We start from the raw sequence: 25,615 nt of genomic DNA, 5'->3' as shown, positions 1-25,615 counted from the left end.
ATGCACATGTTTCTATTTAAAAGCATGAATGAATGAATGCTTAAATATCAATGCGTCATAAATGCATCCATTGCCCAAGAAGTGGTCAAATTTTTATAATAGATTCAATCATAATGTTGCATGTAAGCCATTAAAATAATTTAGTAAAACATGCGACATTAAAGTAAGAGCTTGTAAAGAGAGGGTAAGCAGTACATCTGACTTCATGAAACTCTGTTTGAGTACGAAATGTTGCTCATCTCCACCCACAAAGATATGAAAAACCTTTTCAATAGACTGCAGCGTAGAAGGTAAGAAACTCATGAGTAAAAATATGATGCATCAGGATTAAATGTATTGTGAATATCTCTCAAATTATCGTCCATTAGCCTATTCCTGGTGAAAAGTGCATAGCCAGGCAAAAGCTGCATGTAAAACACTATCTGAGCCATGACTTTGAACCTGATATTCTGCCGGTGTTGTACCCATGGGGCTAAGAAGTGATAACTTAAGATGTATATGCATTAGTTAAGCATTGTATGCATCATTTAATAAAGAACATGTAATTAAAGATAAAAAATTGCACATGCATTCAATGACTTTTGCATTTAGGTAAGTTCATGCATTTTAACTGTTCATGCATTTTATTTATTTTGAATGAGTTAATTGATGTCTACTCATTTAATTTAGTGACTTGTACACTCATGAAAGTTGTGTAGTTGCATGCGTTGTTCTTTATATTTAACTTATGAAAAGTCTGCTGAAATTCGTGTTTCGTATTCTGTTTTACAAGTTTAGTATGTTTCACCATACTAAGACATGTTATGTCTGACCTCATATGATTTTATGTTTTTAAGAAAGTAAGTAAATGCTTGCATGCGAAGGCAGAAGGTTGCGACGGGTACCAAGTCTACCTTTCTTCAAAGATTTTGGACTCTAATTATTTAATTAATTTTTATTTCAAAAGACAAATATAATTAATTTTGCATGGTTATGGACATTGATTTACTTTATTCATGTTGAATTTTTTTTTTTAATTTTCATAATCGTATGGTTATGCATGAATATAGCACACCAACTTTTAGACCCGATGAGTTTTTCTGCTGTTATTTGTTAAAAGATTTAAAAGGGTTTCAAAAAAAAAAATTTACATTGTTTTTTTGGTTTTAAAAATTAGTGTGTTACAAATTACTTGATGGAATCACATGATTTAAAAGAAGTTTCCTACTCAACCAATCATGTAGGTTCCATCCATAATATTTGATCTAAAAAATATTTAAAAAAATAGTGATTTTTACTCAATAATTTTGTATTTTCTTTGGTAGCTACTTCCCCCCCCTCTCTCTCTCTCTATATATATATGTATATGTCGAACACACAATTATTAATGGGGCTGAATGGCCGTTAAATCAGATTAAAAATTAAATTGAAAGGGGCTGATTAATTTTGAATTTGAGTGAGTTTGAGTTGAGTTGATTTGATTTTGATAACATTGTGCCATATTTAAAAAAGGAAAAGAAAAATAATAATCATTTTTGTCATGACTACCCCCACTTTTAACTTTTATGTATTGTATATGAGAAGGCATGCGTCGACACATAAGTAGCGAGATCCCGAAACGACATGGATCACATGATTCTCGGGGTTGGTTGTATTGGTTGCTTCAACGGCGGATCAGATCAATCAAGGTAGATCTGAGAGAGAGAGAGATCCAAGGACCAAGCCACAACCTTATTATTTCAAACCGCTTGCTTCTCAAAAAAAAGAAAAAAAAAAGAAAAAAGAAAAATGAAAAAAGAAAAAAGAAAAAATCCCAGCCACTAATTCTCGTAGATATAATTGTTTGAGGCCCATCAGTTTCGTAGGTAATTTGATCCTTTTCTTAGCTCAAATAGTTAAAGTGGAATATCCAAAATAACCAAATCTTACATGTAAATCTACGTGAGAAAAATGGAAGAGTTGGGGCACGTTTGAAAGAGAGAAAAACTTTAGTAGAGAAAAAAAGTTTTGCTTACTGGAGTTTTTGATATGAAAAGTTTTCTAAAAATTAAGTTTTTTGTTTGTTTGCTTAGCATAAAAAAATAAACCGGAAAAATGTAAAAAAAAAATGAGAGAAAAGAGGAGGATGCTGGTAGGTGGTGGTGGTGGTGAGATGTGAGATGGGTGAAGTGTAAAGATAAATTTTGTTTTTGGTAGAAATTATTTTTTCATAAATAGAGAAATGTTTTCTATCAAAATATGTATTTTTTAAAAAAAAAACTCTCGGCAGAAAGTTTCTTTAGTTTGAAAGGATCAAAAAATTCATACGATTTTTTTTATTTTGCATCACCTTTTCTACCTCTTCCTCTCTTACTGCCCCAGGTAAATAACTGAGCCCATCTCCCAACGGGGTCTCCGCAGTTAATGCATGTCACTTTGTGTTGAGACATTCCATGTTCGCATCCCAATGGAACGGTTGTATAACCGGTGTTAAAAAAAAAAAAAAATAATTAACGTGGCTCATCCTCCATCGTAAGAATGGCAGGGAAATATTCGTCATTATACACAATCATCTCGAGTCATAGCCCTTGTAGGTCGATCTAATGACCGCTGGCTTCTACCCCCGGACAGTTTTTGTTTTCTGATTTGTGACCAAAATGGCCGTGGACCAAAACAACCGGCGTAATTCCCGCCGTTGTTTTCACTCATTGACCTCTCTACGCCTGGAGTTAACAACCCCCATCCTCTCACCGCATCGGAAGAAACCGCTTCCCCGGCCATCCTCTCCTACCCAACCCCACCCACCCACCCACCCGCCCTCTCTCTCGGGGTTCAGATTTGTTTCCAGAATGTGGAGGTGGCGCTCCCTCTGCAGCAGCGGCACATCGTCCCTTCCTCTTCCTTTGGGAAGAAGCAGACGCCGCCTTGCTTCTGCCCACCGCCTCCAAGATGCCCTTCGCCACTTCTCCTCATCCCCCGATCTCTCGCAACCGCCGTTGGCTGCCGATGACAATGGGAGGTCGGGCTTCCTTCTCCGATTCATGTCCGGGTTCGTTCTGGGTGCGAGCGCGGCCGTGTGCTTGTGGCCTTCGCCCGCCGAGTCATTCTCTCTTGCCGACTTGGCCGCGCAGGACGATCCCGGTGTCTTCCGGAGGAAGGAGCCCAGATTCATCTTTGGAGGTTCGCCTTCATCTTCTCTTTCTCTTTCTCCTTTTTTTGTAAGTTTTCCATCTCCGGATCTTTATTTTCTTCGTTAAGAGTTCTTATTTTGGTGGATATGTTGCCTGGTATGCTGTTTCGGTGCTTGTTGTACCGCTCTTGAGTTTTGGCCCCCATCGCTCTTCTTTCTGTCTTCCTTTGCCTTCTTTTTCTTCTCTGCGCGGTTGGATCTTGACCGTATGATATCTACAGGTTTTTCTTAGCACAAAAGGAAACCAGATTAATTAGTTTACTTGTGTATTGAATTTCCAGCGAAAAAGATGCCTTTTGATCAATTTTCTCTTTTGTTTCTTCATTAGGCGAGCGTCATCCTTGTTTCTGAGGGTTACTGTTGAATTACTTCTTCGCTAACTGTGCAACATGGTTCTCACTTGGCTTACGGTCCGTTGCGTAGCCTTGTCTGTGACCTAATAATTTTGCTTTCTTGCAATTCGAAATTTTCATAATTTATTTTTTAGTTTTTTTTCTTATAGTTTACATGCTAATGCAAACAAAGATCGGCTAAGAATGGAGTCCAGCTCCATAGGTTTCAAATCATGGTCAGAAAACCAATAATTTATTGGGAATGTCTGTGCTAAAACTACTTTGTTCTTTTGTATAATGAAACTAATTTAATGTATACGAACTTGTAATAGAGAAAGCCTATTAAGTTCCTCCGACTCCTGGGAAAGCATAAAAAAAGAAAAACCACCTCTAGGTCAATTCTCAAATTGCATAAGGTTCCTAAGTCAGATGAAACAATTCTTATAACTACTTGCAGAAACATGAAAAATGGAAATTCAGAATGTATTATCTTACTTTGAAAACTCAAGATGGCAATTTTAGACCCAAACATAAACTATGGAAGGCCTAAATCCAGATCCAAATTACTTTAAGTTTCGGGTATATTAACTAAACTTGCTTCAACACTAAACCTGCATTTCAGTTCTAACTGGATTTTGGATCACCACATCTGTGTTGTATGCCATATTCACATTTGTGTCTTTTTCTCTTCAGGAATACATATATTAGCATTTTTAATCTACAATATAATGGTGCGTTGGCCAAAGACTTCCTGTTAACAACCATCTTATTAGGTGTACTGTGATCTATCCATCTTTTGGATTGTTGTTTTGTTCTTTAGATCAGTTGCAGGTCCTTTCGATTATTGCTTTAAAACTAACTTACAAATCAATTAAATGCTTCTTCTGCATTTTTGTCTTATTACCTCTCTTGTCATCTCTCTTAGTTCTGATTGTTGGTTGTTGTGATCCATTTCACACTAATCATAAATTCTCATTGCAACACCCTAAATTATACATCCTTTGCTGAATAACCGTCACTAGCTATTACATGGTGTTATTTGTGTTGCTTATCTCTGCAGAAGCATATAGGCGGAGGATCTTCTTCAACTATGAGAAGCGAATAAGGTTGCGAAGTCCTCCTGAGAAGGTATTTTCAAGTGTGTGACATCTTTTCTTGTCTTAATTAAACAGTGAAATTTAATCTGTTGGTAATGATCTCTTATTTTATTTTATTTTCTTAAAGATTGGCGGTCAGTTGTAATAGTCACAAGGTTGTATATGTCTCAATAAGTGCAGGTTTCAGTTATCGTCACTAATATAAAAAAATGAGAGCAAGCATACAACAATATATAGAAAGCATAAGCATCTTTGTTCTGCTTTTCTGGATCACTTGATGATTTATTTCCTCTCTCTGAATCATGCAAAGGCATGTAACACCAGTTAAACCTTACCACTAATTTGATTATCTCCTTTAATTTCCTATGTCTGAATCATGTGAAGGCATGCAATACCTGTTAAACCTTACCATTAATTTGATTATCCCCTTTGTTTTTAATGCATTTGTTTGAACAGGTTGTCATCTGTTTGCTAGAGTTGCTAAGAACTAATCTGGCCATGCGGCTTTTCCTTGAATTTTCCTTTTATGAATGCATGAGTTCTATAAAAAATGTAAGATCCACAAATTTTCTGTAGTATTTTGAGTTAAATATACGAGGTATTTTATGTGTATTCGTCGTATTAATCTAAGGATACAAAACGAAGAAATTCCTACAAGCCAATTATGCTTAGGATACATACATGTATCTCTTCGACGATTTTTGCCGAAAAAAGGTCGGAGAGCCATACCGTGTTCGTTAAGCGAAACAAGAGTTTTTTCACGAATCAAACAGCTTAGTCTTGACGAGACGAAGCTTGTGACCAATTTTGGTTTTTTCCAAAAAAATATTGGTGGACCCACGAAATACGTGGGCCTTACAAAACAATTGCGGGCCCCACATAAAATATTTCATAAAAACAACTAGTGGGTCCCATAGGGACACAAATGTCATTTTTTTGCTTATCCCTAAGTCTTGGATGGATAAGCTTGAAGTCACATCACTTTTACTATTTGAATTTGGATCTGGATAAGATCCAATCCATACCCAAGGCCCACATAATCCCCTATAAATAGAGGTGAACCCCTTTAGAAAAAATCCCCCCCTTCCCTTGGATTCTCTCTCTCCTCGCTCTTGGTTCTAGCCTAGGTCAACCTTACTTGACTTAGACCAAGCTCACTTGAGGTGAGCTTGAGCCTGCCTAGTCTAGATTGAGTCTATTTGGGTCAAACTTGACCTAGCCAGGTTAGTTTTTTCTCTCATCTTTGCCTCCTGGTTCTTGTTTGGGTCAAACCCACTTGACCTAGACCGAGCTCACTTGCGGTGAACTCGGACCCACTTGACCTAGATCGAGCCTTCTTGGGTCAAAACCACTTGACCTTGGCAGGTTAGTTCTCTCTCTTTTTTAACCTAGTTGGACTGGACTGAACCTATGTCCGAGTCTCCCTAACCAGTATTAGGCTCAACCTAGTGGGTCAACTCTACTTTGACCTATGCTAGGTTTGACTTGTTCTTTACCAATATCTCTATCTTTTTCGCTCCTTTCTTGAGCCAAGTGTGTAAAGGTGCACATCATGAGTTGGTGCCACCTCTTCAACTCTTTTTCCTTCTCTTTTCACGCGAACCGACCTTGTTGTGACCGTACCAGACAAAAGTATGTGCCGACCACGACCCAAGAGAGACCTTACGCTTTGCGTCGTATACAAATACAAAGTAGGTCTGTACGCCGATGACATTGGTATTAATATGTTGAAATTCATGTTATAGGGCCTTTAACCTCAGTTTACGCCATCTAGGTCACCGTGTGTGCTTGCGCCAGTTGTCCACTCGCATATCCTTGCAACTATGTTCCCACGTGTATGATATAAGGTCTTAGTCCTCAGTTTACGCTATCTAGGCCATCACGTGCACTTGCACCATGTGTCGACTTGCATATCCTTGTGATTATGTTCCCACGTATAAAACATATACGGTAGAAGTTCTTTTTTGCAATTTATTTAGTCTGGTGCATTGTTCTGTGCCTAGGCCACGTGCTTATTCCATTTATTTAGCTTGGCGCGTTGTTCTGTGCCTAGGCCATGCGTCTATGCATTTATTTGGGTGTGTGCGCATTTTTCGTACACTACTATTTTTATTTTATGATTACGTGTGCATCTATTTGGGCATGTACATATGTTCATTCATTGCCATGCTTTTACATAATACTTGCCTGTTATATGCGTAGAAATAATGTATATTACTATATACATTTATTTGGCACATATGCGCTTAGCGCACCTGCTCTACTTATAAATATAACTGCGCAATAGTAGCATATATATACACGTTACGTATGGTGGTAGATTCCTATTGCTCAAGCATTTTAAATACTTTATTCCATGCAAAATGATGTTTGGCGAATAAACCCCTAAGGGAAGGGTTTCAGATTTTGAGCAAAACACTAAAGTGCTTGAGGTTTTTCACGTAATCACTAAGTCACCAGCTCGAGGCCTAATTAAAACTAAGGTTTTCGATAAACCACGAAAGGTGCAAGGTAAGCACAACAGTGCACATCTCTCCAATAAAAGGATTCCCGTTTCGTTAAGGTGTTATGATGTCAAATTTTTTGCCTCAATTTGCGATGTACTTGCACGAGCAAAGGATACTCAAACAAAGATGACATAACTATGCCCTCGTACGAATGTATGCTATTTGAGACTCCACTTTGGAAGATGTTAGGAAATGGTATTCCACCGTCAATCACAAGAGGAAGAGGAGTAGAGAGGGAGAGAGGCGTCGATGGCTGCAAAAAACCCAAATTGGGGTCTGCGGTTTGCTTCATTAACTATATACACGTACAGTTTAATTAGGGTACAAAAATACCCTTTACATAAAGTGTGAAAATTACAACATGCCATTAATGAGCATGTGTTTAAATAAAACTAAAACAGATTGGGTATGGATCCTGAGATCCAGGCCCAGTTGTGACATCTTTTCACCCTCAAGTTGTTCATGGTTTTGAACCATGAACAACTTGTTTTTTAACATCCAAAATCTGTCCTTGATAAGTCCTTTTGTAAACAAGTCAACAACTTGATCAACAGTCCGAACATATTCTGGTTCAATTTCCTTCTCTTCGACCTTCTGTCTTACAAAATGTTGATCAATTTCAATATGCTTGGCACGACTGTGGTAGATAGGATTGAATGACATGTTGATAGCACTTTGATTGTCACACAAGAGAATGCTTTTAGAAATCGATTCTCCTACTTCTGCCAACAAGTGTTTGATCCATGTTACTTCGGTTGTAGCAACTGCCATTAATCTATATTCAGCTTCTGTGCTCGACCTGGCTATGGCCTTTTGTTTTCTACTGTTCCAGGAGACAAGATTTAGGCCAATGAAAACACAGTATCCTGAGGCTGATCTGCGCTCATCTGGATCTCCTGCCCAATTTGCAGCTGTGTAAGTAAGAAGTTCATGCATGTGATGGTCATGCATACTCTTTTTGTACAAAATACCATATCCAATAGTTCCCTTCAAATATCGAAGAATGCGTTTAACAACTTCCATATGTCCAATATGTGGTTCATGCATGAACTGAGATACCTGATTGACCGAATAGACAATGTCAGGTCGAGTGAATGTAAGATACTAAAGCATTCTTGCTACCATCCTGTAGAGTCCTCGTACAAATCTCCATCTTGGCAACTGAGTTTCTGATGAAGTACACTGGGTGTGCTTAGAGGCTTGCAATCTGTCATACCTGCCTTGCTAAAAACATCAACAATATACTTATGTTGAGTAACTGTCATACCTTCAGGAGTCCTATCAACTTCTACTCCAAGAAAGTATCGCAGTTTACCAAGATCCTTCATCTTAAATCAATGTTTTAAAACCCGTGACTCGGAACTCGACTCGTTCTTTATTGACTCGTGACTCGGCGGGTCAACTCGGTGACTCAGACCGGGTTTTGTTAACTTTTGATTTTAAAAGAAAAACAATATATAATTTGTCTGAAACCATGTTTTTGAGTAAACATAGTCTCCAAATGTCTGTAAGAATATAAAAACAACTGCAAAGAGCTATAGAGGTTTGCTTGAATAATTGAATTTGATATCTATACAAGCACTTTGACTAATTCATGACTTCAATTAGAGGATTTGGTCACCATGAGTTCAGTCTACTACTACCTAAGGTTCCTAAAATGGCCAATCATATATGCTAGCTTGTTTTAAAAGTTTTAATTCCCTCTCTAACAAATCCATAAATATAAATAGGGATATATGTGCATATTGAAAGTTTACAGAATGCCCAATATCAACATAAATAAGCAATTTTCTCATGTATAAAACTATGCAGGAAATATATTAATGGCACAACTATAAAAAGACTACTAATATTTGAATATGTACAATGCTTGTTCACATAACAAATGGATGATGAAACCTAAATGTGACTTCCCATAGGCATAGTTTACCTGCCATATATAGTGAGAATCATTTCTTTCAAATATTTTGCTAGAATAAGTTGATAACACAGGGTGAACAGTAGTTCAAACAACATGACAATTTTATTCTATGGATTTAAATGCTTTTTTATCTTTAAATGATTTTTATTTTCTTTTTTATACAAAATTTGGGGGTAACCCTTGTTAAAATATATGTACTTATATATTTCAAAATTGTAATTTGAAACTCAAAAAACAAATTTCAAACATCCCGAGTCAAGCCCAGTCAGGCCGAGTCAAGCCCGAGTTTTGGCAAACCGAGTTTGCCTTGCCGGGTTGACTCGCTGGAGGGGCGAGCCGAGTCAACGAGTTGACTCGGCGAGTTTTAAAACACTGTCTTAAATCTATGTTTCAAAAGTTCTTTGACCTGTTTAATATGTTCATTAGAGTTACCTGCAATGATAATGTCATCAACATATATTAATAACAGGGTAACTATATCTTTGCATTTGAATATGAAAAGGGAATGGTCAAGAAGAGACAAACTAAAGCCATGTTTTTCTACTTCAAGAGAGAAACTGTCAAACCAAGATTGAGATGCCTGCTTCAGACCATATATAGCTCTCTTTAACCTGCACACGTATTCTTTGGAATTCCCTTTGGCATACCCAGTGGGTTGCTCCATGTATACTTCCTCCTTCATAGTTCCATGGAGAAAAGCATTTTTTACATCCAGTTGACTGAGAGTCAATTAGTGTTCAACAACCAATGATAATATGATGCGGATAGTGCTCATTTTCACGACTAGACTGAAGGTCTCATCATAGTCTTGTCCTTGCTCCTGTGTGAAGCCTTTGGCAACCAGTCTAGCCTTGTATCGCTCGATAGTATCATCCGACTTATACTTTATCTTATACACCCACTTTGAACCAACCACATTTCGATTGTGTGGTTTGGGAACAATATCCCAAGTGCCACACTCATGAAGAGCCTCAATTTCTTCGTTCATAACTTCAATCCATCTTTTAGAATTTATTGCTTGATAAAATGTGGTGGGTTGATCTTCCTTGCCCAAAGAGGTTAAGAAAAGTTGAAAATCCATTGTGAAGTTCTCACAACTAACCCACCTATCAATAGGATGTCGAGGTCGGGTAGACCTTCTGTGAACAGGTGATTGAATGAAAACAGAAAGAGAATTCAGCTCCTGATTAGAGCTGGGGAGTATCTCTTTCTCACGTCGAGAGTAAACAATGCCTTTATACCTTTAAGGGGCCAATGATGGTTCAAAGATCACACTTTCCTGAGTTCTTTGCACAGCAGCAGACACGTTTCCCTCATCTCTTTGGTTACAAACACCATCAATACTAGGAAAGAGATCTGAGTTCAACCAAGGGTGATAAATACTTGTTGGAGATGGAATGCTTTCCTACTAGTCCGGTATGATACTAACCCCGTTTTTGGAGAATCTAGGTAGTTGATATTAGAACATCACATGTTATATATAATGAGTTGTGGAGCCTGATTCAGAGTTTTTGCCCTTGAAGGAAGGGGGATCTGGGGGCTCCCCCCGGCGCGATCAGCGGGCGGGGGTCGTGGGGGGCAGTGCCCCCCCCCCCCCCCGAAAGAATTTTTTTTGGGCTTATGTTTGAGACTCGATTTTTTATGGATCAGACCCGTTTTGTTTAGGGTTGTCGCCCTTGCCTTGTATAAATACTTTCTTTTCTTTCTCTCTTGTAACAGTCGAAAAAGAGTAATAAGATTTCTCTCTGGGCGGTCATGGTTTTTTACTCTCTCTAGTTTGAGGGGAGTTTTTTTCACGTAAATCTGTGTCCCTCTTTTTTGTGATTTGATTGTTCTTGTTTCTTCGTTTTCTTGCTTGAGCGTTTCCTAACAATATATATGTATGTACTTGAATATCTATGTATATATATAAATAAATAAATATAAATAAATAAATATAAATATATATATATATATATATATATACTCTTTGTAAAATAAGAGTACGTATATGTATGAATATATAAATATAAATATGTATTTAAAGTATATACATATATAAAAGAAATACATTTTGTAATACTTCTTTTCCATCCTTTTTTATTTTTTTTGCTTTTTTGTCTTTTTAGTCAAGTCAACATAGTTGACTGACTTGAATAGTCTTTGGGGAAGTAGCCCAACAGCTACAATATGTGTTCAACCTATAAATAAGGGGTCATTACCCCATTGTAAATTATCTTTTTTGTGAGGTTCCTCCTTCAATATTATTAGATATTCTTGTGCCTTAGTGCACGTTTTGATATTTGTGCCTTAGAGCACTTTGTGTTATTTTTCGCTTTAGCGCATTTGATGAATGAATGTTTTTGTCAATTTTTTTGTAAACTTGATTATTTGTGAGATTCTTCACATGGTATCAGAGCTTGGTTTATAATCACCCGTAAAGTGTGCATTGGTGGGTTGCCTCGTGGAGCTTGTTCGTAGTTCTTCCTTGGTGGTGGACCTCTTCCTTTCTTTGTTCAACATGGATGAATTCTTCCTGCACAACACAAGCAACTCCAACTTTATTCCGCCATTTAAGCTTGATGGAAGCAATTACATCATTTGGGCGAGACATTTGGAAACATTCATAAAATGTCAAGGTTTGTGAGGATACATGAGAGGTACTATTCTTGAACCCCCTCTTAAAATTACAATATGTGAAAATGGTGTCGAGAAGAGTCTCAAAGAAAAGGACAAAGCAATGGAAGAATATTACAAAAAATTAGATGAATGAGACATGAAAAATGCCAAGATTCTTTCATGGATGCTAAGTGGAGTTGAGACAAAAATTGCCTCAAATCTTTTGTGTTACAAAAAGGCAAATGAAATATGAGAATATCTTAGAGGTATGTTTATCGAAAAAGATATGGCTCATAATTATTATCTCCAAGAAAAAGCTAGAAATATTAAAAAATGAGATAAGAATGTTAGAGATTATTTTATGAATTTATCATCCATTTGGACTCAACTTGCTCAATTTGAACCCAAATAAGAAGGTAAGTGTATTGAAATACAGAGAGTTCAAGTTGAAGAAGATACTCTTTGCTTTTCTTTATGGATTGAGACCTGATTTTGAACAAACCATGGCTTTGCTATCATCGTGATCGCCTCCTATTCATGAGATCCTCACTAAACTTAGTGGATATGAGACTAGGCTAAACATGAGTAAGAATGATAGTGTTCTTGCTACTTCTAGCAATGGTCAATAAGAGGATTGTGCACTTGCTGCCTCCAAACTGGGACATTATATCAAGCCATATAGACCTCCTCATTTTAACAAGAATAGAGGAGAATAAAAAATAATTTGTTATAACTGTCATGAGCCTGATCATATTAGGCCTCAATGTCCTAGATTCAAGAAGGTCTATAGACCTCAAGATAAATGAGTTGTCGCGGCCCTGTCAAAACAAGATGAAGATACTCTGAATCTCAAAGATCTCACCAAATCATTATCCCAATTGACGGAGGCATTGCAACCATTGCTTAAAGGATCTACCTCAGGAGCGGTCATTGCATCCTCTTCTACTCCTGGTACGTGCTCTTGGCTTCTTGATTCAGGAGCTTCATTTCATACGCAAGTCTATTTTATCCGAATGTCAATCTAACTCAAATGCATCCTTTGTTTTCACTGCCGATGAAACTTCCTTGGAAATAGAGGGTGTTGGAATTTTTAAAAATGATTTGACAAAACACAACAAGTTTTATATTTCAAAAGTAAAACTTATACCAAAACTTCATCTTAATTTACTTTCCGTTTCTCAAATCTCGGATTATGGATGCGATGTCATTTTCTCATCAAATAAATGTTGGGTGTAGGATCGCCTGTCTGGAAAATTGATTGAAGAAGGTTCTAGGCAAGGATATTTTTATTATATAAACTTCCTTTGTATTCCAAAAGAATCATTTTGTAATATTGCCCAAACAAAAGATATAAAAATTTGGCATCATAGACTAGGGTATCTAAATATAAGGAAATTGAATTTTGTACCTATTACTAAGGATCTTTGTAAAGATAATTTTGAATGTAAAAAATTTTTACTTGGAAAAATGACATTCTTGCCTTATAAACAAAGAACCTTTTTCTCTTTAATGCCTTTTGAGTTGGTTCATTCGGATGTGTGGGGTCCTGCTCTGGTGATTTTTAAAGGAGGATTTTCCTACTATGTTGTGTTTGTTGATGATTTCACTAGATATTGTTGGATTTATTTTCTTAAGTTTAAGTCTGATGTATTTGGAACCTTCAAAACTTTTCATAACTTGATTAAAAATCAATTTGAAAGCAAGATCAAAATTCTCAGAACTGACTCTGAGAGAAAATATTTGTCAAATGATTTTAAACAATTTTTAGAAAATGAATGAATTTTACAACAGAGATCGTGTCCTAGAACTCCACAACAAAATGAGATTTCAGAAAGAAAACATAGACATATTATGGAAACTACAAAAACACTACTTAGTGCTAAGAATGTTCCTAAAAATCTTTGGGCTGAAGCTGCCTTAACCTCAATATACTTCATAAATAGGATGCCGTCAAAAACTTTGTCCAATGAAATTCTTTTTGAAAAATTATTCAAATACCAACCCGACTATCAAAGACTGAGAACCTTTGGCTGCAAATGTTATGTCTTAAATAATAAAGGAGACAAACTATCTTCTAAAGCCATCCCATGTGCGTTCATTGGCTATTTTGAAACACAAAAAGGGTTTAAATGTTATGATATAAAAAATGATAAACTCCTTGTCTCAATGAATGTTAACTTTGTTGAAAATGAAAATGGATTTGAAGAAAATATGTCCCAAGACGTAAATTCTGACTACTCCTTATTTAAATTATTGTCTAATGATGAAGATACTTATGTAGAACCCTCCGTTGAAAATAGAACACTTGAACCAATAGTATACACTAGAAGAAATAAAAACATATCCGGTGAAAGTGTAAATCAGGTAATCATGAAGCATTAGAAATTCTCTCGGAACAAATCACTATTCGTGGATCTGAATGAACCTCAAGGATTCCAAATAGATTTATTTCTTATGACTCATTTTGTCTTAAACATAGAGCATGTCTTATAGCTATTCATTCATATTTTGAACTATCCTGTTACAATGAAGCAAAAAATTTACCCGAATGGGTAAAAGCTATGCATGTAGAATTAAACGCTCTTGAATGAGCCAACACTTGGGAAATTCTAAATCTACCCATCAAAAAGAAAACCATAGGCTGTAGATGGGTTTTCAAAGTCAAGACAAAAAGCTATGGATCCTTAGAAAGACATAAAGCCAGGTTAGATGCCAAAGTTTATTTTCAAGAATATAGAGTAGATTACGAAGAAACATTTGCCCCTGTTGCTAGGATGACCACAATTTGAATCCTTGTAGCTACTACAACTATTAAAAATTGTAATATATTCCAAATGGATGTTAAAAATGCTTTTTTAAATGAGAATCTCAATGAGGAAGTATACATGGATATTCCACCTGGATTGATAGCTCCTTCAGGTAAAGTATTTAAATTAAAAAAGGCACTGTATGGTCTCAAACAAGCGCCTAAAGCTTGGTTTGACATATTCAAAACTGTTATTACAAGATATGATTTTAAACCATGTTATACTGACACAACTTTATTTATTAAGAATTCTTCTGCAGACATAAGTGACAAGGAAGGAATCAAGAAAGTAAAACAGTTTTTGAAAAATTCTTTTGAAATCATTGATCTTGGGTTCCTAGCATACTTTCTTGGTATAGAAGTATCATACTCTAACAGAGGGTATATATTGTCACAAACAAAATTTGCTTCAGATGTTATTGACAGGTCAGGATTATCAGATGACAAAGTTGTTGATACTCTAGAGATTGTCGGAATGAAGATGCGAGCTCATGATGGAGTCCCTTTGGACAATCCAACTCCTTTCAGATAACTCGTGGGATCTCTCATGTATTTGGGTATTACAAGACCAGACATAACTCATGTTGTACATATAGTTAGTCAATTTCAACATGCTTCAACATCAACTCATATGGATGCAGTAATGAGAATTATCAAATACATCATAGGCACAATAAATAAGGGAGTTTTTCTATACTCTTCCTCCTCATTAGATCTTATTGCATAGTCAGATGCTGATGAGGGAGGAGATCCAAATAATAGGCGCTCAATAACTGAATTTTGTGTGTTTTTAGGTGAATCCTTGATTTCATGGAAGTTTAAGAAACAACAAAATGTGTCACTATCATTTACGGAAGTTGAATATAGAGCAATGACGACTACTACCATGAAAATCGTGTGACTCAAATAACTAATTTCAGATATGGGAATTTATCTTCAAAATCCTACAAGATTATGCTATGACAACAAGAGCTCTATATACGTTGCTCGAAATCATACGTTTCATGAAGGGACTAAGCATATAGAGATGTACTGCCACTTCGTTCATGAAGAATACTTAAAGAAGACCATTGATCTTTCCTATATGACATTAGAATATCAACTTGCTGATTTCTTTACCAAGGCACTGTGCTCAGCAAGATTCAATTTTCTACTTGACAAACTTTCAGTGATTGCACCATAAGTTTGAGGGGGACTGTTAGAACGTCACATGTTATATATATGTATATATATATATATATAAACTCTTTGTAAAATAAGAGTATGTATATATAAGTATGTATTTAAAGTATATACGTATATAAAAGAAATACATTTTGTAATACTTCTTTTTTATCCTTTTTTATTTTTTCCTTTTTTGTCTCTTTAGTCAACTCAAAGTCAACATAGTTGACTGACTTGAATAGTCGTTGGGCTGTTCCCAACGGCTCTAATTAGAGCCGTTGGGAAGTAGCTCAATGACTACAACATGTGTTCGGCCTATAAATAAGGGGTTATTACCCCATTGTAAATTATCTTTTTTGTGAGGTTCCTCCTTCAATAATATTAGATATTCTTGTGAGTGCACGTTTTGATATTTGTGCCTTAGAGCACTTTGTGTTATTTTTCGCTTTAGCGCATTTGATGAATGAATGTTCTCGTCAAGTTTTTTGTAAACTTGATTATTTGTGAGATTCTTGACAGTTGACCTGCTGTACGAGGTGCGGAGCAGAGCAGCATCAAGATCCAGGGTTTCACGGGATTGTGACTTATGTAGACTCTGATTTTGTAGTACTGCTTTACCAAGCAGTATGGTTTGTAATAAAGACTTGTAAATAAAATGTTTTGTTTTGCTTAAAGTTCGAGTATGTGGTTGGATACATAGCTGTGACCAGCCCGACATTTTCTAAACCGATGACCAACCATCGTCTTTCTGCTGCATTAAAAAAAGTCAGGTATTTTAGTCAATATTGGTTCTGAAAATCTGGGGCATTACATAATGAAGTCCCATTCTTTATTTGGATTTTACAATATGATGTTAAAAACTGAATTAGTACCTATTGTGTCAGGTTCTACGTAGTCAAAGGTGTCAACTAGGCCTCTAGTCGGGCTAGTCGAGTTATGTGCATTTTTTGCTTTTTTTGTAATTAATTTGTTATGTGTGTTTGTTTATGTACGTAGATGTGGCTTAATTTTTGGTCAGGTTTTGTAATATAACAGGTTTACTATGTAGCTATGCTTCACGATAGTGGTATTTTGTACTTTGTGCATTTGTTGATTAATTTTATGTTGGATTTGTTAGTCTTAATAATATTTGGGCAGGTTTTGTAATATAACATGTTTACTATGCTTGATGATAGCAATATCTTATGCTTTATGCATTTGTTGTTGATTAATTTTATGTTGGATACATGTTTTTTGTTAGTTTTAGCACTTTATTTTAAGAATTTAGATTATTTTTAAATTATTTGGCATTTGTTGATAGTTGTTTGCTTTGCTTATTCAATTGTTTTTAATATTTGGTCTGGTTTTGTAATGTTCAACATGTTTTTTTTGTCTATTGCTTATTGTTGATTGATTTATGTTGCATAATACATGTTTGTTACTAATTTTATTTGTTCATTTGCATATTTTTTTATTTTTTTAATTAAGGTACCGACTAATCTGCCTAGTCCTGCTTAGTCTCCGACTAGGCCTTTTAGGGGTCCACCGACTAGGCACCGCCTAGCGCTTTTGACTACATAGGTCAGGTTTCACATTTTGACCTGCTTTTATATGTGAGATAAGTTGATGTTAAATAAAACTAATGATAAAGCTAAAGCTAATAGGCAGCATAATAGTGCTACTGGGAAATTCTAGAGATGGTGAGATGTGATTGCCGAAGATACTCATATGTGGAGCAGGGAAATATTTATAAGAAACTCATCACTAGATAAGTCAACAATAATAGCAGCCAGTGAAAGCCTTTGCTTTTCTGTCTGGGGACGTCAATGGATTGGATTTTATCCAATATCCAACCAAATCTGACTCTGTTTAGTTGGATTTGGTAAGCCAATACCATATCTGATGATCATCAGATGAGGATACGATTTTGGTTTTTGGCTGCTGAAACCAACAGATATCTGGATTTGGTCGATATCCAAATTTGATTACATGTAAAAAAATGAGACTTGATATGAGCCAATATCCGATTAGTCCGAGCTGGTATTGGCCACATCCGACCCGAATCCGAGCTGTTTGCATCCCTATTTATGTTGTAGTTTCTGGCATCATTCATTAGCTGACAAAATTTTCAAAGTTTATTTCTGATCCATAAAGTTGAGTTTTTATTAATCAATTGTTTGCCTACCAAATTTTTGTCTTTCAAAGGATATATGTTTGTTTATTGGCCTGTTATACCGCAGCGTGAAAGCTGAAATTGTTTCTTTATACTCCTGCATATCATTTCCCAACAAAAATATGAATCTTGAACACATGCATACTTTTGTCAAACTTCTTCAGTGAGATGATGCATATGCCACAACCTGAGTGGATCTGTTCACATTACACTTCTGTACATGACCTACGATATGCATTTTTATGGTGTGGCCTCACTAAATGGACTCTTTCATTGCTCAGTTGCAATTTTTTTTTTGAAACTTTTAATTTCATGTTTTTAAATAATAATTTGGATATTTATGTTTCAGTTCCATCTTTTGCCTATAAAAGCAAAATTGATGTTAGCTGATTCTTTGCAACAATTCCAAATTTCAGGTTTTTGAGTATTTTGCCTCATTTCGAAACCCAGAAGGAGAGTTGTTCATGACACCAGCAGACTTAATGCGTGCAGTAGTCCCTGTCTTTCCTCCATCAGAATCGAATATTGTTCGAGAGGGGTTTTTAAGAGGGGAACAACCACCTGGAGAGTTACATTGTGCTGCTTCAACCTTTTTTATGCTTTTTGATACCAATAATGATGGCCTTATTTCATTTGCCGAGTAAGTTTCCAATCTGTTATTTTTTTCTGGATGTAATTAGAATTCAAATCCAATTGCAGAATGGTTTATGCGAGGCTTCAATCAACTCATCAATGGAAGCAGTACTAATTCAAATTGAAAGTTTGTATGTCAATCTTCATGGTGTTTACAAGGATTCTGTCTGGTCAATGCAAAGTGCATTGATCTTTGTGTAATCTCTGTTTCTTTACCTTGCAACAGGTACATCTTTTTTGTGACCCTGCTAAGTATTCCGGAGTCAAGCTTCTCTGCAGCATTTAAAATGTTTGATCTGGACAATAATGGGTATGCACTGTTTATCTGAAATACATTTAGCTCCTCCACCTCCAATATGCACACATGGATTCATTTCTTTTATTTTCTTTTTAGATTTACTTCATTGATGTTTGACTTCAGTTTATCCCACCTACTATGGATAATAGGACACTTGTGGTTGATAGTCTGATTAGTCTATCTAACATGGAGATCAATATGGGATAAAAATGCAGGTTACATACATGGTTGCCAAAAGTTGGGGACAAGTTTATATATTGCTTAGTTAAAGTACTAACATATATGGTTGTATTAATATTAACTAACGAACATCAGGAAATACGATAAATGCGTGCCAGTTGTAACAGATTGCAGAAGTGAAAATAGAAGTTCACAACAGACTGAAATTTGAGACTCCAGATAACTTTATTTGTACATAAAAATGAGATACTGTTCATGTTTGACAATCTGCACAATGCATCCTGCCATGCCTAGTGTCTAGTGTTGGTACCGTTGACATGTCATTTCATCACTTTCCTGTTGGTCTATGTGACAGTTTGCAGGTCTTTTCCTCCATTTCACCAATTATGAGCTGAATTGAATCTTCATAGGAGTGCTAGGATATTTAGTCAGTGGTGCCGATGGCCAGCTCCCTTAGGCAATTGGGTTGGGCCTCAGCATTTCATTGGCATATTGAACAATCAAATAAATTAATAGAATAGAAGTTTTTTCTTTAAACTTTTCTTTTCTCATCATTACATAAAATCAGGTTATAGTATCGTATGAAACTCAAGATTGTTATAATGTCCACAGTGGTATATTTTGCTATTTGACTGTGTCCATGAAGTGTCCAGTGTCTCCAGGTGTTGTGTGGTGTTGTTTCAACCATGGTCACTAATATCATTCCCAGCAATTTCTCAGCAAGGTTTTTCTTAGGAGTTTTTTCCAAAATTTGTTTTTCTCAAAACATTCTTGGGAAAATATATGACGGTTTTAAAATTTCAAAAGATATAATGAATAATAAAAAAGATAAAAAATGATAGGCTTTACAGTATTTTTCTTGCAAAAATATAAAGAAACAATTAGAAATGTTTTTAAAATATAAAAGAAACAGAAACGATACTTAAAATATATAAAAGATCTTTTTTGAATATCTCAGGAAAATATCGTGATATTTTGAAAATCTTGGGAAAATATCGGCGACTAAAACACTTGATACACAAGGTGAAATGTCCTTGCAACATTGATTAGACTATTTTCTTGGATCTTGTATTCTAACATGGGTTTGAGAGGCTTATGAATTGGGTGGGTCTGGATTTCACATCTTCTTTCCTCAAAGTCTTTTTTTTTTATTGTGCTTGATTTCTGTCCAGAATTGGATTTGGTTAACCCTAAACCGTAACCAAGTCCATTTTTTCTATTATATATATAGAGAGAGAGTGAGTGGTAGCTGCGCAACCCTTAGGTGCGCAGCTACCTACGGGATGCTGCTGAGCGTTCATTACAGGCGTGATGGATGCTTAGCGTTTTTTCCGCGAAAAAATGCTGAAACAGCATAAAAAATACCAAAATTTGGCTTTAGCGTTGCTTTTCGAGCTCCACTAAATTTCTTTTTAAAAAAGGATGAGTGCGTCCTTTATAGGCTTTAGCGGCGGTTTTGAGTGCTGCTAATTCCTAAAAACGCCGAAAAACTTACTTATCAGCATTTTTTGCGATAGCTGTCTATCATGCCCTGCGATGGATGGCCAGTGTTATCCCTTAGGTAGCTGCACACCTACCCCACATATATATATACCCTGTGCCCATGTTTTTTGAAATTGCTGTATATCACCCTCCACACCCGCACCCATATCCTCATCTGCACCTACACCTATGTGACAATGACATATATATAATATTAATGAGACTGCATTGATTTTTTTTGTAACCAAATATGATTAATGTCTTATGTTGATGTATTGGTTTATGTTGGTTGTGTGCTGAGGCATCAGTATGCAGGTTTCTCCAATTCCTTCAGTAACATTTAGGGGGTGTTGGTTTCATTCTCTTTCCTATGAAAGGGGCTCTCTATCGTAGGACATAGGGCCTCTTTCCTACAAAGAGTGAAACAAACATGTCTTTGACAAATATTATGGTTGGACCCACATAATAAATGCAAAATAGCACCTTTGAAAGAGTCACTTCAGAGAGACCCACATAGTCTCTCTGAAGTGACTCTTTCAAAGGAAAGAGGCTTCCCTTGAGTGGGAGTGTAACAAACGCCCCCCTTAAAGCTTCACTTCATTTTCAATATATTGAATATATGTTTCAGTAAAGCAGGAAAGCTTGTGTTCAATGCCGACCTTTCTTTTTTTGTCCATCTTGTCCAGCCAGGTTTGCTTGTAGTGGGTTGTCCTTAGATGAACCACCTAGTAAATTTATTTTCTTTGTACTAGTATAAACCTGTAGCGTTGAAAGTATTAAAGCAAATTTCCTTTTTTATGTATAACCTTAAATAAGTTGATTGTAGAGATACCCATATTCCATAAACATTTTGTGTATACTATTCTGCTTGGAGCTAATCAGAAGCTTGTATTTCTTCTTAGTAGTGCTTATTTTCCCTAGACAAATGTGGAAGCATGAGAGATTCAGATTGTTTTTTTTTTCACCCTTCTGTTATTTAGTAGTTGTCATTCTATGGTATCCGCAATAAGTATAAGCTTATCTGCTTATGTGACATCCTCAAATTCTTTATTCAGGATCCTTAGTACTTGTTATTCATGATTACACCTTTGCTTGCAGAGAGATTGAAAGGGAAGAGTTTAAGAAGGTGATGTCCTTGATGAGATCATATAACAGACAAGGGACTAAACATAGGGATGGTTTGCGAACTGGATTCAAGACTGGGGATTCTGTAGAGAACGGTGGCTTAGTAGAGTATTTCTTTGGAAAAGATGGCAGCTCAAGTCTCCAACATGAAAAATTTGATGGGTTCTTAAGAGATTTGCATAATGAAGTATGTCCTCTCCCTTTCTGCAATTTAGATTTGCTTCATTCAAATTTTCTTTGGGTGGGAATTGCTGACATATTGTTGATGCTTGTCTATGTTTTTCACAAATTTTCATGGTGTCCTATAATTGTATTTCTGTTTATTCTTCAAAAAATGTTAAACTTGTTGAGCACAACTATCTATCCCTGATTCTTTGTATTCTAGTTATTCATTTGGCAGAGGCTACTATTTCACTAGATCAGGTTTGCTTTTGGAAGGGATGTTTCTCATGTTTAGAATGCCATCATACTTGGTAACATTTTGGATTTAGTTGGGGGTTGGATGACACATGCTAAATGTGTTAATGAGCAGTAGGGGGTTGCACACGAGCCGGGCTCGAGCCAAGCTTAGGCTCAAAAAGTTCGGCTTGTTAAAAAAAATGTGTGTTCAAGCTCGGCTCGAGGGGGGTTGGATGACACATGCTAAATGTGATAATGAGCAGTAGGGTGCACACTAGCCGGGATCGAGCCAAGCTTAGGCTCAAAAAGTTCGGCTCATTCAAAAAAATGTATGTTCAAGCTCGGGCTCAAACCGAACTTGAACACATTGTGTACAAACTTGGCTCAGCTCAAGTTTGAGCCTGACTCGTCTTGACTCAAGCCGATTTATAATGGGTGTGTAAAGGGCGGGATTTGAACTCCGCTCACACACAAATGCCTAACACCCTAACCACTTGGGTGAAGCCAGCTTTTGTGCTTTTTATGCAACAAAAATTATACATATGGTAAAACTTATCATTATACAACTGCGTTAACTGAGCTTAATTGAGTTTCAAAGCTTGATCAAGCTCGGCTCACCCCTAATGAGCAGTCAGCATGGTCTAATGTGATTAGGGCTGTAGAGAAGCAAAGCTTGGGCTCATTTGGTAGAATGGTATGTTCAAGCATAGCTCAAGCGTGAGCCCAACTTCAATAATCCCTGTCCTAAGATTGGCTTGACCGTTCGAGCTGAAGGAGCTGAACAAATTTCCGGTAAAAAAGTTTAAATTATCATGGAGTTATGTAAAGTAACTTATTAGGCTTATATGTACATACCCTATAGTGAAGGGGTATACTAGTCTTTTTGTTTTCTTTTTCAGGTCTAAAGGGGGGTTGACCCTTGTATTGTATTTTGAATAGTGATTCACGATAAACAATAGTGAAGACATTTTGCTCTCTTGTTTGGAATCTTTGGATTGTTGTACCTCCTCTAACCCTAGCCTTTTTCCATCTTCTTAAGTATGTTTAACATGGTATTAGAGCCGATCTAAGGTCGTGAGAGGAGGGCTACACTTTGAATTCTGAAGTCATTTTCGAAGGCTCGGGTCATACAAACATTTGAGATTTGTCACATCTGAAGGCAGCTTCAGGTAGATCATGATTTTAGATGATTTGTGTGTAAAAATCATCTTCATTGGAGGTACGGTTGATTTATTATGGGTTTTCTTTGATTTTTCAAAAAGGGGCGTGAATAACAACCAGATTTGAGTTTTTGCTCAATCTGTGTGAATCAGTGGGTGTTTGAGGCCCATATTGGATGCTTCTAGGTCGTTTTTTATCTAGAAACATTGTTGTGGCCCTTGTGGGGGTTTAGTGCTCTTGTTTTTCACTTTGGGAGAGTTCTAACCAAGTTTTGGGTTGTTCTAGCTGGCGGTAACCTGTTTTTTTGGTTTTTGAGCCTCAACCTCCTTGTTTTGGTTTAGATTCACTGTGTTATAGTGTTGGGTCATAGCTATTGGGTGTAAAACTCACGTGGAAGTGGTTTGTGAAGGTCTTGGTGGCATTGGTTGATGTTATTGTGTTTTTGGAGAAGATTTTGAACAAGATTTGGGTTTTTTTAGCTTGCGGTAAGCTATTTTTGGGCTTTTTAAAGGTGTCGATTGCATCTAGTTGGTGAGGTTGTGCTGCATTTCTGTGGATTCAGCAATTTTTAAGTATAAATCAACATATTCTGGTGTTTATTTGTGCCTTGTGTGCATCTGGTTGGTGAGATTGTCCTATATTTTGCGTGGATTCAACAACTTTTAAGTATAAATGAGCATATTGTGGTGTTCATTTGTGCCTTGTGTGCATCTAGTTGGTGAGGTTGTGCTGCATTTGTGTGGATTCAACAAATTTCAAGTATAAATCAGCATATTGTGATGTTCATTTGTGCCTTGCGTTATCCAGTTGACTTTTGAAGTGCCCTTAGTTGTTTTTTTTGGTAAGCTCAATTCTTTCATTTTTTTTGGTAATATTTATTGTGAGTGGTATCATGGAGAAGGAAGGGATTCAAATAATGTAAAGTGGCTGAATGGGTGGAAGAGGTGGTTGTAGGATTGGAGGATGAGGGGAGATGGGATTTGTGGAAGACTTGACCATAGTTCGGATTGGTGTTACTAATGCAAGGTTTTGACCATATGAAGAATTATTGTCCTATTCTCAAGAAAAGAAAGGGTGGTGAATTTGTAGTTTCTACTAAGAGTGAAGGTGTAATTCCCAAGGAGGAGCAGTGAGGTGACAACTTCCGAGATTAGAGCAAATTCAACAAGAAATTCAGCACCAGATCCAACAGTTACAACTTCTTTTTCAGTCAACTGATGGCTCTTCTTCCTCAGGCACTCCTGCCTCCTCCTCTGATACTCTACTTTTTTAGGTATCTCAGGTCCATCTAGTTGGCTAATAGACTTTGGGGCTTCATGCCATATGATACTTCATGAGTCTGGCTTAGCTGATCGTTGACATTTTTTGCACTGCAGATGGTTCTTCTATGTCTGTCTCCAAAGTAGGTTCTATTAGTTATGACACTTATCTTGTTATTAAACTCAATCTTTCTCAAGTGTATTATGTTCCATCTCTTGCCGTGAATCTTATTTTTGTGGGTCGAATTACCAAACTTAATTACAATGACATCTTCTCTTTTGTTGGTTGTGTTGTGCATGATCAATTAGGTAAGAAGATTGAGATTGACCATAGAAAAGGAGATCTGTATTATTTGGATTGGATTGATATAAGGGAGTAGAAAAAAGTTCAAACCGGATATGGAGTTTCAATTTTGGATGAGTCTGTTTTGTGGCACCAGAGACGGGCAGATTTTCAACTCTAGGTTGCAAAGTTTAGTGTCATCTAGTTGTGTCAAATCATGTTAAAGATTATGTGAGTTGTAGATTGACCAAGAGCCATGCTTTTCCATTCAAGTCTAGTGACAAAAAATATTTTTAATTTGATACATTCAGATGTACGAGGTCCTTCTCCTATTGTGTCAAAAGGAAGATCATCTTATTTTGTAACTTTCATAGATGATTGTTGTAATGAAGTATGCAGAAGAATCAAGAAATCATTCACAATGTCCAACAATGGACTTGGCACAAAGGCACACAAAGAGGCAATCCACTAAGGGATAATACAAAGCGGCCTTACAAGAAGCCTACACATAAAAAGATACGCACAAGAGCAATACAAACACAAGGGGGAGTACCCCTTTTTATACACACAAGGAGCCACAAGGGGGCTCCCAATAGAGTTGGGAGCCCCCAACGACTATGGTGGCCCCCCCTATGTGGCTTGAAATAAAGAAATTAAAAAAGAAAAAAAAGAAAAAGAATTACAGGAAAAAAGAAAGAAGAAAATATATACCCCTATCAGGTATTTTGTGAAAAGACCATAATACCCCTATCGGGTATTATGGTGTACAAGGAATATATATATATATATATATATATGTTAGCACCTCCCTCAAACTTTACGGGGAGATGACAAAAAGTTTGCCAAGGAAAAACAAGAAGTAGAGAGCATAAAGCGCTTTAGTAAAATGTCTGCAAGCTGATATTCGGATGTGACATATGACAGTGTAACTGTTCCACGAAGATACTCGTCACGAACATAGTGACAGTCAATTTCTATATGTTTGGTCCGCTCATGGAAGGTGTGATTGCTGACAATATAGATGACACTTTTGTTGTTACAACAAAGCTTCGACGCGTCGGAAATTTTAA

At 36.4% G+C, this 25,615-nt stretch overlaps 1 protein-coding gene across 2 annotated transcripts in view; it reads left to right on the top strand.

Moving 5' to 3' along the window:
• Positions 1–2,722: 2,722 nt before the first annotated feature.
• The window catches only part of LOC149837438 (calcium-binding EF hand family protein), a 46,442-nt gene continuing 23,549 nt past the window's right edge, over positions 2,723–25,615 (top strand). The window contains exons 1-5 of one of the 2 annotated variants that reach the window (XM_090007374.1): positions 2,723–3,138; positions 4,541–4,608; positions 18,142–18,365; positions 18,585–18,668; positions 21,417–21,630. In XM_090007374.1, coding sequence (XP_089863500.1) covers positions 2,808–3,138; positions 4,541–4,608; positions 18,142–18,365; positions 18,585–18,668; positions 21,417–21,630 — 921 coding nt within the window. In that variant the 5' untranslated portion in view covers positions 2,723–2,807. The remainder of the gene's footprint in view (positions 3,139–4,540; positions 4,609–18,141; positions 18,366–18,584; positions 18,669–21,416; positions 21,631–25,615) is intronic. The other variant, XR_016432112.1, reaches the window with a different exon arrangement.

Source organism: Nuphar pumila, chromosome 5, assembly GCF_984573655.1.
Source record: "Nuphar pumila chromosome 5, dmNupPumi1.hap1.1, whole genome shotgun sequence".
Classification (NCBI taxonomy): domain Eukaryota; kingdom Viridiplantae; phylum Streptophyta; class Magnoliopsida; order Nymphaeales; family Nymphaeaceae; genus Nuphar; species Nuphar pumila.
Note: the sequence above shows the minus strand (reverse complement) of the source record. Positions and strands in the feature narration are given on the sequence as shown.